The sequence below is a fragment of the Phaenicophaeus curvirostris genome, chromosome 1 (genome assembly GCF_032191515.1).
Source record: "Phaenicophaeus curvirostris isolate KB17595 chromosome 1, BPBGC_Pcur_1.0, whole genome shotgun sequence".
Lineage (NCBI taxonomy): Eukaryota > Metazoa > Chordata > Aves > Cuculiformes > Cuculidae > Phaenicophaeus > Phaenicophaeus curvirostris.
The window spans coordinates 5,838,953-5,854,357 of NC_091392.1; the positions used below are offsets into that span (position 1 = coordinate 5,838,953).

At 38.7% G+C, this 15,405-nt stretch overlaps 1 protein-coding gene across 1 annotated transcript in view; it reads left to right on the top strand.

Annotated features, from left to right (window-relative positions):
- The first annotated feature begins 1,946 nt into the window (after positions 1 to 1,946).
- The window catches only part of CELF2 (CUGBP Elav-like family member 2), a 378,130-nt gene continuing 364,671 nt past the window's right edge, over positions 1,947 to 15,405 (top strand). Inside the window, exon 1 of the mRNA XM_069870320.1 lies at positions 1,947 to 2,141. Coding sequence (XP_069726421.1) covers positions 2,089 to 2,141 — 53 coding nt within the window. The 5' untranslated portion in view covers positions 1,947 to 2,088. The remainder of the gene's footprint in view (positions 2,142 to 15,405) is intronic.

The window sequence follows — 15,405 nt, forward strand, 5'->3', positions numbered from 1 at the left end:
CCCACCTGTGCCACACTGGCTTTAAGAGGGAGGAGGAGGATCTGTAATCCCCCAGTTTTCTCCCACCCTCCTTCCCCAGATCTGCACCTGCAGTTTCACCATCAGCAGTCTCTGATGTGTTTATCCTTGTTATACCCCTTGGAGGTAAAGTAAAGCTGCTGGAGCCACTGCCAAGGGGAGTATTTAAAATCTAGAGGCCTGAACTGAGGGTCTGACTTTATAAATTGATCAACTCATATGACCTCACAAGCTGAATTAAGAGCTTCAATAGCTGGGGCATGAAAAAAAGAGGCAGGAGAAGACTCAGTGCATGTTTCTCCTAAATTAGGGGTAAATGACGTGCTGGCCTTTGAACAATGAAAGCATTTTGTATCTCAGTAGTTTAAAACAGGTTGTTTTAACTGACCACCATCTCCTGGCTGCTGTCTGGCAGATAAAATGGTCACAAAGTCTTTTTGGGGCAGTGAGGAGCCTCAGTGCCACCTTCTGACAAGGGCAGACAGTGCTGCCTTTTACCATGAGCACATCAGCAAGGGGAGGTTCAAGCTGCCCAAAACCAGCCTATGATGTACATGGCAGCCCTGAAAACAGTTTAGATATAGCTCAAGTTTTATCTCACCAAAGGAGGTGGTAGTGGAAAACTTACAGTAGCTTCAAACATTATTTTGCCTTATAATACCCTTTATTACATTTCCATAAGTGGGAGATGTCACACGCTACTAGATCTCTGTATGACAATCATATAACTGGTTCTTCTTAATGCACAAGGGCTGATCTTAACTTTTTTGTTGTTGTTGTTGAGAACTGGTGGCAGAGAGAAACTAGGAGGATATGCCTGTGGTATAAATAGAAAAGTGAGAAAAGTGGAAGTATCTGTCATTTCGGGTAGTTTGGTTTCAACTGAATATTTCATAAGATAGTTTTGCTTTCCCCTCCCCCCAAATTTTAATTCAAGAATTGTCTGAAATCCCAATGAATCGGTGAAGTTCAAGGAGAGGGTACAGTTATTCACAAGATGAATGGGGAAGAAAAAAATGCAAAAGAGAAATATTTAAATGCAGGGAAATCAATGTCAAAAAGCATTACAGAAACACAAAAGAAGCCAATCATCTAGACTTTTTCTAAATAAACACACGCTAGCATAGCAGTTACACAACTTTTCAGATCACCATAGTGATCTGGAAGATTCTTTACTACTTATTTTTTAAGTAGCAAAAAGAAGAAGAAATTGATTTAATGGAATTATACAGACACGTTTTCCCCTTCAGACTTCCAAAGGGTTACATCTGTCTTTGCATTATTAGGCTTTTTATTATTCTACCGTAATAGCAGCCTTGCTATTAATCAGACTGCTTTCAGTCACAACTTCCAAGTCTATCAAGTCTCTTAGAGTTAAAAAAAAATAAAAAGGAGAGAAAGATGATTCTGCATTCAAAAGGCTGTAAACTGTTTTTACTGTGTGTATCTGTCTCTATGAGGGTGAGGGGTAATGGGAAGAGGGAAGGGTAGGAGAGCAGCTGCGTTTGAAAGTCCCTTCTTTAAAAGTGTCATACTCCGACCTGCACAGAACAGGGAAAGCGAGAACCCCAGCAACCTTCAGAAAAAAATATAAAAGCAAACCTCAGAGGTAGAAGAAAATACCCAAAAGGAGAGGTCTGTAGCTTCCAGTAATCTCTAAATGATTGCTGGCAAAGACTGGAGGCTTCAAGCTTGAGCTGTGTTTGTTCCAAAAGAAAGCCAAGAAGGACGGTGTTAATAAAGAGAGATTTAACTGAGGGCTGTGCTTGGAATAAAGTGGGCTACAAAAAGGTCAAATTTGATCAGTTGGAGCAGATTACAAGGGCTTTAAAAGGTAGTGGTGAAGAAATGAAACTGGGACTGTGAAGCAATATAGCACAAGATTGATTTTGGGGGTGGAGAGAAGCTGGGACAAGTGCTTATCAGCTTGAGAAGGAGGAAGAGCTGTGCTGGGTTTGTTGTCATTCCCAGACTGAGTAGAGTACTTGCTGCTTTTGTGGTTAGGCTTCCCTGCTGAGTTTGTTGGTTTTTATTTCTTAATATATATACTTTATTCTTATTATTACTACAATGGTGTCTATAATCTCTGACTTGGATCCTCTGAAAAGCTGGAAAGTTTTAAGGTAGGCCTATGTTTTCTTCTCTTTGGTACAGGCATTTTTGGTTTAGCCCTAAATTAACTGGAGCTTGAGTTCTAATCGAAATGTGAGCCCTGGGCTTAAGTAAAAGGGGAGTTTCTGGTAATTAGAGTCCTTTTAAGACACTGCAGACCTTTAAGCAGATGTTTAGAGAGACCCGAGGGAGATTTTTTAAATATATGTCTTGGTGCTACAGTGCAGCGAGGAATTTTTTTCTTTCTTTTTCTTTTTTTTTTAAGGAGAGATTGCTCTGTAAATTCAAGTTAATAGTAAAGGCTCGCACCAGTTGAAACTGCAGGATTAACTCTCTGCTTTCCTTGCTCTGCTTCTTAGGGGAATGGGTAGGGAACTTCAGAGGAGCAAAAAAACAGCATGAAAGTTGATCAAGAAGTGGAAAATAGTCCTGGGGAGAGAAAGGGGGGACAAATGTGCTTGTTTCATTTTGTTGTGGAAACTTCCACAGTTTGTTGTCTGTCTGAGGCATGCATTCAATATTTAAAAGTTTTTACTGATTTTTACTGTCAGTACCGCTGTATTTATTTTAAATACTGAAAAAATATTAACGAGCTGCTAAAAAGAAGGGTAAGGGGGGGGAAAATCACTGTTAATGCCACTACAGATATTAAAACTCCACAGTGTTAAATACTCCTGTTTAATGTTGCTGTAAGTGCCTGCTTTTGCCTGCTGAGAATACGGACATGTAAAAAGTTTGCAGATGGTTTGCAGAAACTTTATAAAAACATTGGAACCATCTGGGAATGTAGACGATAAAATTATGCAGTTAGTTAAATTTAAAGTTTATTTCCCTCAGCTCTTAAGCAAAACATAAAGCTGCACCGAATACAGTATCTTTTTTAAGAGAATAAATGACAAGGATTTTGAGTGGGGGTGTGAATTGTGATATTTATTATTTTTATTGATATTACTATTATTATGAATTAATTTTAGAGTATACTTGAGCTTCTCTCTACAATGTTTTAATGAACTTTGTGTCCTGAGTTGAAAGAGGAAAAACAACCCTTCAAAAGTCAAACCGTAAAATCTACTTACATGACTAGGTTGTTGGGTGTTTTTTTTCATATTGGCAGAGCACTGAACTTTCTTTTTTGGAAGTTTAAACTTCTCTGGCCATCTTCTGAACATGTGTGTAGGAATGTGGGCTGAGATCCTTTATCCTTATCTGTGGTATGAGACTTGGTCTTATTTCAAGTTTATTTTACGTTTGTTTTAAGTCATTTAGGACTGTCAGCACAGAATGATGAATGTCTAATTGACTTCCAAAACTTCAGTGTGGATGTTAGATCACATGTAGTATTGTGCAGGGCTGTGATTGGCATCTGGGATGGGTGGTCACACTACATCACACCAGAGCTAGGATGACTTTTGTGAGTCACCGGTGAACAACAGTAAAGTGCTTTTGCAGAGCTCCATGTGTGTTGCCTTACAGTATGTATGCTCCAGAAAAGCTATTCTAGGAATTATTATAGAAGTTAACTTAGCTCTGTTTCCCTCTCAAAGAATCCTCTTTTCTTAGAAAAATTACATGTTTGCATGACTGTGGAAGAAAAATATCCCTGGCACTTTTTCCCTACAGCATGACTGAAGTTTCCCAATTTTGTGTATGCATCCAGAGATTATAGCTGTATGGACACAGAGAAGGTCAAAGATGTGATTAAGTCAATTTTACTGGACATTTCTTTGTGTAGTTACTGTGAATGATGACAGAGTAACTCTGCACAGATGTGATTTGTGCAGATCAAATGCAGGATGCAGAGAGTTAAAGAGGTGGCAAAAGGCAATATGTAACAGAAGTGAAATGATCACTGATAGTTCAAAAACAAGAAAAGCTAGAAATCAACTTTCAGCTCATATGGTTTGTGGCTTATTCAACTGTAATGCCACTTCTACCTTTACTTATGAATTTTAGTTCCCTTTCTGCAGGCCAGTTTCCAGCTTGCTTTGTCCTTCTGAGCTTACCATTTTTAGAGTCTCCCCTCCATGTATCAAGGCATACACATCGTTAATATTTATAAGAAATAGAGGAGTGTTTCTGCATGTTTCTTTTAGGTTTCTTTTAGCATTTCTTTAAGACCCAAAATAAATGTGTTAGCAAATGCTGTGATTAGCTTGAGAGTAGTGTCCTGTGGTGGCAAATTCTCAATTATATTTTGCTTGTGCACCCCCTGTAATTTATTCTGTGATGCGTTCACAGTTTGAGACCTGCTTAGCTGTGAGAAGACTGAAGGATACAGATCTCATGGAGGCATAATTGCATTGGGCATTAATAATTCCCAGAGGCTTGGAACAGCTATGGGCTGCCTTGGTGCTGGTTGCCCCCATCTCAGCTGAGCTCTGGCTGCTCTGCCCTGCTCCCCAGATGCCCCCAAAGCACATCCTCTGCTTTCTGAATAAAGATAATAATAAAGAAAAATAAAAATGTAACTGCAGTCAAGGCTTTGGCTAGTGGTGGAGCCTAATGGGTGGGAGAAGTAGTGTTGCAGGGTGGCAGGGGATTTTCCTGGGCTTCCACCAACAGGGCTGGGAGACCTAGCAGAGGTATTAAATTAAATAAATGGCAGTATGGTGTGTACATATAATATTACTCCCTCTTTTGTTGTGTCTGTCTGGGGTAGGACAGTGGGTTGCATAACTGCACCCACTGTTCATGTTACAGCAAAGGAGGATGAACCAAGGGGCTTTAAACAGTTTATTGTGCAAGATAAAACCCACATCAGAAAATATTTTTTTCCACTGGATTTTTTGGTAGTAATCTAAATATTAAAACTTAGTGGAAAATATATTTGAGAGTGCTCCTGGATTTATTACACACACACACACCCACACACACCTCCTTTGTCTCCTTTCAGTTAAGCTTCGAGCAAAACACCTATGCTTTGGCATTTACACACTGCTGCCTGATCTTGCCTTGTAGATGCCTTCTCACTTTTCACAGTGAGAATAGAATACATGTCTGCTGTACTCCTTGGAGACAGGAGAGACTGGCAAAGCTTCAGGCCTTTTCAAAATCCTTCAGCACCTCAGCAGCAAATGGTGTATGCTCTTCTAGCTCTTTGCAAAAACAGAAATGCCATTTACCTGTCTGCGCAACTATATGGAAGTTGGCCCTCTTAGTGCATAGGAGAGACCGAGACCAGCTGCTGTGACTCCAGAGATGTTTCTAATCCCTGTTGAAAACTTTCCTTGTACTTCTAGATTTGTACCTCATATGTGACAGGGACAGCTTTGATCACTGTTCATGAAGCCAGAGCCTGTGTTCTGGGCTCCTAGAACAGCAAAAGCTGAGCAGTAACCTAGCAAGCAGAGACACAAAAAGGAGGAAAAAAAAAATACCCCTCGAGGCCATGTCTCCTCTGTTGCTTTTCTCCCTTAATTTGGCTCCAGCAAGGCTAAATGCAGCACTATAAATCACGTGAGTTACCTATACAAGGAAGACCTTGTACCCCTTGCATTCTTGTCTGAAGAAATACATGACCTTTCTATGGCTTTTTGCTAGGAAAAGAAAAAATTGTTTTTAACTTGACTTCACAACCTCAAGGTGAAATCCAAGCAAAGAGTAGAAGTTTTCACTCCAAGGAGCCATCCACTTACAGTCTATGAAGCAGCAAATCTGGCTGTAGTGCTCTGCATACAGATGACCTCCATTTCACAAGTCTTATTGAACTGGCCGGTACAACTTGGCTAGTGGAGGTGGGAACATCTTGTTTGGAACACGTCATGTGTCAGGCGGATGTACCAATTCAAATGTTCTCTCCAAAATGCCTTTTCCCACCATGCACACCATCCAAACAGCCAGTAAATCATTTGTCTTTTCAGGGAAAAAAAGTGTTGCACAGAGCAATAAACTGAAACAAATGTAGTGGTGCGAGTCTTGTTCCTGATTTGGCCTTTGCCTTCCCATCTTAGCAAAGCTTTAGATAAAGCATCCTGTGTTGTATTCAGTATCTGAACAGACCAGTTTAGTACATGGGCTCTCAAAATAGAAGAACTGTTCAGAGAAAGGGGTAAAAAATTTTTTTATCACAGGTGCCTTACTCTGAGGACCTGAACAATGTTGTCACCACCCACTCGTCAAATACAAAACAAATAAAGCCCTGAAAGTTTGAACCAGGGACATAATGCTGGACTCCATCACCACCATGTAATAGAAAAAATGGAATTTTGCATGTCAGTGGAAAATACAAATTCCCCTGTAACTGCAAAAATATTCTCACTTTAAAAATAAATAAATAAATATGCACATAAAGAGGGGGTGTGCATCTTACAGTAACTAAAAACACATTTGAGAAATCGTTTTCAAGTTAACCTCTCCAAAAATACAGATTGTGTCAGAGGTGGTACTGAAAACGATGTTAGTGAGGGTCACATAAATCCCAAGTCGTGATTCAGATGAATGTCACCACGGAGTTACTGAGCTCTGATATATACAGTATGAGCGTGAAAATGTAGTCTGGGTGCCTCTGCTTTCAGTAACTCTATAATCACTCAAGTGAGTAATACTGGGATGAAAAATTAGGGTCAGATATATCAAAGTATGAGGTTTTAACCACAGTTTTCATCTTTTGTATCTGTGCTTCTTCTGCACTTTATAGAGGACAATACTGGCAGTTGTTCTTGGTTTGGCTTTTTATTTTAGTTAAAATGACAGCATATATGGGGTGATTGAAAAAGTAAAGATACCAGAAAACAGCAGATTAGGATGTAACACACTTCTGCATCCATTGTGATGGTTGAAAAAGTCATCTAGTCCTTCTCTAAGCCCGTGCAGATTTATTCTTGCATCTTTATTTTCCCCTGATTAAAATTCAATATCAGTCTTTTTAATAAGAGGTTATTCTCCACAGTTTTACTGAAAAAGAATCCACTTTTCATATAAAGCCTGTATACAAGCTTATTACATCTTGTTCATTTGGACATGAGTTGTTAAATCTTTCAGGTGCTTTATGGGGGATTTAACCAGCCAATTCAAATGAATGCTCTCCCACAAAGGGGTTTATTTACTATTGCTGCTATGCTGCTTTGTCTAATTATTTAAATTGCTCTAACCCCTAAAATGTAATACAAAATTACTGCACCAGTGGCACAGATGCCTAGCAAGAGTCTATGATGTTAAGTGTGGAGTAACACTCTCCCAGTCACCAGTGAATTGCAGTCCAGGGACTTCCTATGCCAGCAGTGATGTCTTTTTCTTGATGTGTGCTTCCTCCATGAATTTTTCTGACCAATTTGCAGTTTGAGCCCACAACGTCTTGCCACAAAGAAATTCTGTGGTTTCACACACTGGTTGCATTTATGGTAACAAAAAATACACTGGAAGGACTCTTTTTACATGTAAACTTGTCTTGCATCTATGTTTTGGGACGCACGGTAGCTGTTTGGAGTAATTTCACTACTGAGGTTTTGCAACATGGAGTTCAGTTTCCTTTATTTTGATGATAGGGGGTTGTTGTGTGTTTTCTGCATCTGTTATACCCCAAAATTTCATTCCTGATTGGTCACTAGTGACATCCAGCGACATGGATGCATGTGATGCAGGATGCAGGAAAAAACAGGATCATCCTTTCCTGCATGCATTACTTAACCATACTAACTTTCATCTAGAATTTCATCATCTTTGTCTCTTAAATCAATGAGAGTCCTTATGTACTTCTGCTGATCACTGCAGCTCTTTCATAACTAATCCATTGCAAATTTTAAGCTTTGTTTAGTTCTGTGCTCAGCGGAACTGAAATAAGGAGGCAATTGCTTGTAGAAAGGAAAGGTAACTGGGCAGTGGCAGTGTTATATTGTGCCTTGAGAGATAAGGTTATATTTTCAAGTGTTTACCAGGCTTTCTGTGTCAGTTTGGATGAGTTACTTAATCTCTGTGTGCCTCAGTTCCCACCAGTAAAAAGAAGTTGTTAATACCTGTCTTATCTACTTTGGCTATAAACTTTTCATGGCTATAGAGATGTACAGCTCTGTCTGTATAAAGCCCACAGCAGCGAGGGCTCAGCCATGGGCTGGGCTTTTCACCACCTGCCCTCATAAAAATAAGTTCCTTAAAGGAAACTAGAATTAAACTTTCTTAAGAACAAGTAATTCCTTGCTCATTTACTAAAACTCTTTCTTCAGTATTTCTGGTTTTGCAAGGCATCTTTAGAGGTGAGTAATATGGTTTTTTTGCACATACTAGCTTTTTTCCAAGACGTTGTTAGGCTAAAAGCTGATTGAAGCCTGGAACCCAGAGATGAACGTTCTCACTGAGCTTTGCCTAATGACAAATTACTTAGCTTGGGAGTTTCTTGTTTTTCCTCTTTGGGTTTTTTTTGGTTTGTTTTTTTTTTTTCTTTTGCATGTCTGTGTTCTGCCTTGCTTCTTTTCAGTAACCCTTTATTAAAATTTGTAAGCTCAGCCACTGTTCTGCTTTATTAAAACCCTCTCCAAGCTTAGTCGTACCTTTGGTATGACCTCCCTTTTCTGCATAGCTGCTCTTTTCACATCTCACAGCTGCACATGTGAATAATTCTTTTCATAAGTTCATTTCTTACTCTCCTTCATTTTTCTAATCCCCTCCCCTGCTGACATGCAACTTTACTCACCTGTGTTTCATCAGCTGCATTCAAAGATAACTACGCCACATGGGATTTTCCCAGCCATTGGTAGCATACCCCACTGTCCCCATGGAGCATCATCATTAGAGCAATGCAACTCTTCTAGTACTTATTCCAGCAGTCATTATTACAACATTGCCTATATAATGGGCTTTGTTTGGTTCAGGAGAGATTCTTTAAGGATCTCGTGCACCCCTGCAAATCTGAAGGTGCTGCACAAAGTATGGAGCAAAGAAAGGTGAAACTAGGGAGATATGCAGTTTCTCATGCTGGGCCTTTGCATCAAGATGCATAGGATTTCTTTTTTTTTCTGCTTGACTTGAGCAGGAGCTGAATTTCTTATCGATAATATAAGATAAGATTCTTCAACTGTTCCCTATCGTTGCTGTCTGATGGGTATCAGTATGTCCTAAGAAACTTGTTCAGACTTTAGGAGATCTAATATTCCTGAAAAATGCTCTGTGGCACTAAAAAATTCTTATCATAACCTAAATGTTACCATCCAAGCTCTTTTTATACGACCAGCTGAACATGCTTTTAATATTCCTTAATTTTTGAAAAAACTAAACATCTCCTACATAGAAATGGAGTGCATAACTTTCACTGATTCTTTTTCTTTGATTGTGTGTGTTTCCCCATGTTGCATCACAATTGGGCGAGGTTCCTCATTTTTTTTTAATACTGTTTGTGCAATCCCCCGCATACAGAGTTCATTCTGATAATTCATTATAGGATACTTGTTCTTGAATTGGTCTCAAGCTGATATTAATGTATTACTTTGTTTACTGGACTCCAGGTGATCTGCAGATACTGGCTTTTTGTTGTTCATTTTTTCCCAAATGACATTTAAAACAGAAGATTTTCTAGAGGTATAAATACTGGGAGGCTGCAGTGACTATAGCAATAGTTGTCTTGTCCCTCTATTCTGTTGAACGTGTGGATTTCAGATTATTGGAAAAATGTGTTGTCAGTTGTGCTGGTTCCTTTCCTTTTTCCTTAGTCAAGTTAAATTGTCCGTAGCTGGTTATGTTCAAGAAATTCTATATATAGACAATTTGCATCTGATAAAAAAAAAATTACTTGTTCAGGTAACTCTGCAAGAGTCTTCAGTAGTGGAAAACTGATTCCCAGTTTAACACTCCTGAACTGCAGACAACATTAAATTAATAGATCAGGGGAGCCAGAACTTAGTTGGGGATGGAAATCTTGAGATGACTTTTGAGTAGTTTGATTAAATGTATTCCATCCAAGAATTTCTAAGATACTACGGAAAGCTTAAAAGTAAAAGGGGAGGAAAGGATATTTTTCACTTTAGTTTTATGATTCCTAGTTTTAAATAGGGCTCTTCATTCCCAGGTCCTAAGGAAAATAGTGATGTAGTATAGAAAGGACTTAAGGTGAGTCTTTGGAGCAGTGGACATTTCAATTCTGAAAATTAGCCAGACTTACTAATCTTTCTGCATGAAGAAAAGGTTATAAATTTGCAGGTGAGTTTCTCTACGTGTGTAAACCCAATGGTGCATGTCCATTGCATCCTGAACCAGGAGGCATTGTCAGATTTCAAGCTGAGGCTACCTAATTGTGCACATACTAACTAAATTCACATCCAAGACTTTGTAGAATGAATTTCACTTCTCAGTCCCTTAGGCTGTAATTAGTCATCACTTTAAGCAAGCAAGGGGTTACTGCATATTAGTTGCAGGTGGTTTTGTGTCCCTGGGGGGTTTGCAAAGCTTTCCATGTGACTTCTTCCACAAAGTACTGGGTCTGTGGTCTGCGTTGAGCATTTGAGCCTTCATTTTTATGTGCCTTGTCAGTAGAGCTGCTGGATGTGTTTGTTGACTTGGCACTAAACCTGGACAACCTTTCTGCTCAGTATGGTCTTGGGGAAGAATTTCAGTCCTGCCAGTATCTGGCACTGCTGAGGCTGGTGGGTGTCCCTGTAGCACTTGGATTTCCCCCCGTTGGAAAACCTGACCTTGCCAAGAGTTACAAAATGTTGTTATCTGGGATCAAGTTTCAGCTGGACATGCCAAAATAAAGGATTTATGTAGCCTGGGATGAATTAAAGGCTTGGAAGGTTGAGATAGGTATTAAAGGCCTCAGATGGGTAATGGAGAGAAAAGTATTACACTGATGTAAACTTTCATTGACTCCAACAGGAATTCATTGGCGAGGTCTTTTATGTCACTTTTGGGGTTAGATTTCCAGCTGACACAAACTGTCAAAGATCCATTGCGCAAGATCTACACGCTTAGAGTAACTGGGAGATGAGTCCCATGTGTTTTGCACAAGGCTTGACATCTTTTTATACATAAATTTTCTGGATCTAATAGGAAAAAAAATGTCTTGGTCAGAGCACTTACTGTATTAATTCCTTCCAGCCTGTTGATGCCCAGTTTACTCTGTCTGAAGTCTAGACTCTAAAAGCTCTGGGGAATAAGGTTACATTAAGTTTTTATTTTCTAGTAATTTTTTCCTATATTTAAAAGAAACAGATGACCCAGCTCTTTGCTTTTTAGTCAGCATTCACGTAGACTAGTAAGTTTAGCATAATCTATTAACAATCCTAAACCTATGACATCCTAGGTTGCAGATAAGCTGTGTAAAGTAATTATATAAGTTGCATACCAAGTTTAAATAACTGGGAAGTGCAACATCACAAAACGTGATGAGTTGGAGGAAAGAATGAGTTCTGCAATTTGTTTTTCCCCCTATTTGTTCTTACAATACACAGCAACAGGCAGACCACACAGGAAGTTTACACAAAAATGCATGGTGAAAGTGGGATAGGAAAGCAGAACTAGTTAAACAGCAAAGGTTTGGGGGTTTTATTTCTTCAGCAGCTGGAAGCTTAGTGTGGCACTACAGAATAAAATCTGCTTTGCAGGGAGGAAGATGTATAATCAGTATGTATGACGATTCCTTAAGATGTGATGATCTGGAACAGAGCAGTTACCTATATATGGTATCTTTGTATCTCCTCAGTAGGAGCAGCCAATTTTGAATTCCTTCAGGAAGATGATGAAAAAATATGGTTTCACCGAGAGCTTCCAGCCATAGTTAGCTAATAATTTCAGACCTAAAAGGACTTCCTTATGAGGAGTGTTTAATTACAGAGGCAAAGGGTTGTACAGAATAACAAGCACTTCTCAGAAATCGTGATTTAGGCTTTTGGTTTTTTTAATTTTGTCATCATACAAAGCCGGGGGTGGGGGGAAGAGGGGGAAGTAGATCTTTCTGAGAGATTTGAAACCAATATCCCACATGACAGTTAGCTCACAGGGTAATGTACCCATAGATACCATGGGGTCCAACTGCTTAGAATTGGAAAAAAAAATATTTTTATGAATGATGAGAACATATAAAATTAGATTGGATTAAAATGGATAGGGAAGGATACAGTTTGGCTGTTCAAGAAAAATATTTCCTTATTTGGCAGGATCATAGAATCATAGAATAGTTAAGGTTGGAAGGGACCTTAAAGATCATCTGGTTCCAACCCTTCTGCTATTAGCTGAGATGTCTCACTGGATCAGTTTACTTAAGAACCCATCCTACTTGGCCTTTCAACACCTCCAGGGATAGGGCCTCCACGGCTTCCCTTGGCAACCTCACCACTCTCAGTGCCTCACCACTCTCAGGGTGAAGAAATTCTTCCTAATGTCTGGTCTAAATCTGCCCTTCTCCAGTTTATACCCATTCCCCCTCATCCTATCACCACAAGCCTTTATGAATAGTCCCTCTCCATCTTTCTTGTAGGCTCCTTTCAGGTACTGGAAAGTCGCTATAAGATCACTTCGGAGCCTTCTCTTCTCCAGACTGAACAAGCCCAACTCTCTCAGCCTGTTAACCCAACTCTCTCAGCCTAACAGTAGATAGAATATCCCTATCCGTGTAGGCTTTTTGTACATTTTAGGGATGGAAGGTCATATAAAACAAACTTCCATCTAATCTCATGGGACAATTCCTGTGTTATAAAAGAGGGTTAAAATCCTACTAATTTAATTTTCTTTCCCAATACTGAATTTTAAGAGCGTTTACTTTATCAATGCAACACATTAGCAGAAAGAGAAGCTAAAGCCTTCAAGCTTTCTCTTACTAAAATATATGTTTTTATTTAAAAGCATTATATATGGTACCTTAACCACTTTCTGGACCGATGAGTTCCACAGAGTAATTTTGCATTGCATTAAAATAATTATCTGTCACCATTTGAACTTTGCTTACTCTCAGATAGGTAAATTGTATGCTTTAGCAAGCCAGCATACATTCCAAAATTGTTATGGGAAAGATTGGCATTAAGAAAATGTAGACTTCCTCCCCCTCCTTCCCATGATAAAAACCTTGGTACACAATAGCTGTGCTGCCACATGTCATGGGGACATTGTGTAAATTACAGAGTTACAAATTTGTCAGCCTAACCAAATGTCTGAAGGAATAATGTCATATTAGTTATATTTCAGCTGTAAGCCTGGCCTGTTTTAACCTTGATTTGTATGGCAGCTAGCCATACCAACAGCTTGTGCATGGTTGATTATAAACAACTTTATTTTAATGTAACAAGATTCTCATTTAATTCCTGGGACCTTGATGCAGTGGTGATCAAAGATAAATTCAGTCACATCCCTGAGGTAAAGGATTAGTTTAGACTGACCAGAAAAGATGGAGTCCCAAAGATTTCAAGATTTCAAGATGATAAGATGTTTTATATGTTGTAATTCACTTTCTGAAGTTGGACAGTGCACCTGAAAATATATAGATGGAGACTTGCATTACATGCATAGCAAGCCTTGATGTAAATTGGACCAGTATTGATTTTCACTTAATTTTATATTGTGTGGAATTACCTGTATATTCAAATGAGACTCTTATTTTTTTTGTTTAGAAAAATTTTATTCACTTGGGATTGTAAGTAATTTTTCCTCTACATTATCTTTCTACATTAAGATGAATAATTTATTCTGGAAGAGCTGAAGCCCTTGAAATATGTTTTCTTTGTTTGAGTTTGTGTGTGTGTCTTTGTTGGATCCTCTCGTGCCAAATCAAATACAGATTCAGAGTTGAAGAGTGTAGGTCCTTTTTGGGGATTTTTGATATTTCTGGTGGTTTTAGTGTTGTTGGGAAGGGAGTGGGGTTTTTTCTTATTTTTTCCCTTTTCTTTCTTTCCTCTCTATTATTCTGTCATTTGTTTAGGAGTGGATGTTATTTTGGTTTGGAGTTTTTTGTTTGTTCATTTGTTTTTTATGAGGATTGAAGGTGTCCTTGTCTGAAGTGGCGTACCAGAGAGACTCTCTATCTTTACTTTACTGCTTAATTTCAGAAAGCTTAAGACAATTTAGTATTTTTGAGATTACCACCTCCTTGCGAAGCATCTCAGAAGCTGAGCAAGAAATTCAAAAAGATGGGAGGGATTAAGCTAACAGTATGTGTCTATACTTACACAGCTTCTTCCTAAAAAGGGTGGGAAGGGACTATGATGTTCACTGTATTTTGAACTCAGCAATAGCCAACTTAGGTCTGTAAATGTCAAATTTGAGGGTTACAGTTACATAAGCATCAAAAACTGAGTTGAACTTTTGAGTGGTTCTTAAGCTTGTGGTGAATTCAATCAAATTGCAGGAACGATCTTTAACTACTACCCTGATAAACTCCTGCTACTTGGCAACTCTCTTTCCTTGCAAAAAGCTGATTTTGAACATTCCCTCTTTCCCTTCTGTAGAAAAGTACACTTACCATCAAACAGAATAAAACCTTTACACAAGCATGATGGGTAAGGCTGGGAAAATTTGTGGGGGTTCCTCTTTTTTCATTTTGTTTTCCACTCAAGGCTTCAATTCCTGATTGGTTTTTGTTTGTTTCTTTGAGAGAGAAACAATATAAACCATGAACCTGTATTTTCTGTGCAGTGTTGTTAGTGAGGAGGGGAAATAGTAGTAATAACCTTAGGCTCTTAATTCTGAGTTTGATAATATGGTATTGTCTGTTATCCTGGTGATGGGGAATAGTTAGGAGTAAAGATAATGAACCCAGTGCTGCTGGTTTTCATAGTCACACATTTCCTTGGCTCTGGGGAAAATAATTACGTGAATGGGAATTTCTAGTCTATGAACACATAGGGAAAAATCACAGATACTCACATGTACATGACCTTCAAGGTTCAGTTAGAAGGCAAAAATGCACAAATTTACTAGATTTTTTTTTTAATACATAAAATCATGCAGTGGAGTTTTCTTTACCTCTACACTGAGACCTACATTTCTTTTGTGGTTGTAACTCCATGAGTTTTTGAAAAAGGAACCATACAAAGATTCTTGACCTCACAAGACATCAGAAATTCTTTTCTAAAATCTGCATGAACTTCTGACCAAACCTTCATTTCTGCTTCAGCTGTGATATTTCCCTCTCAGTCTGGAATATTTGTGAGAGAAATCTTTCTTGACTCCAAATGGAAGCATCAGTCCTGCTTCGGGGCCAAAATGTAATGCTCCTTTAAAAGGTGTAGTATAGAAACTAAGTAAAACTCCTGCCCAACACCCACAGAAGATATCAGCTTGCAAAGATTTCTCATGGTATGCATTAGAAAAAGATTTTAAGTCATTTAAAATAGTTTAGTTCTTCTATATTCTCATGATTAT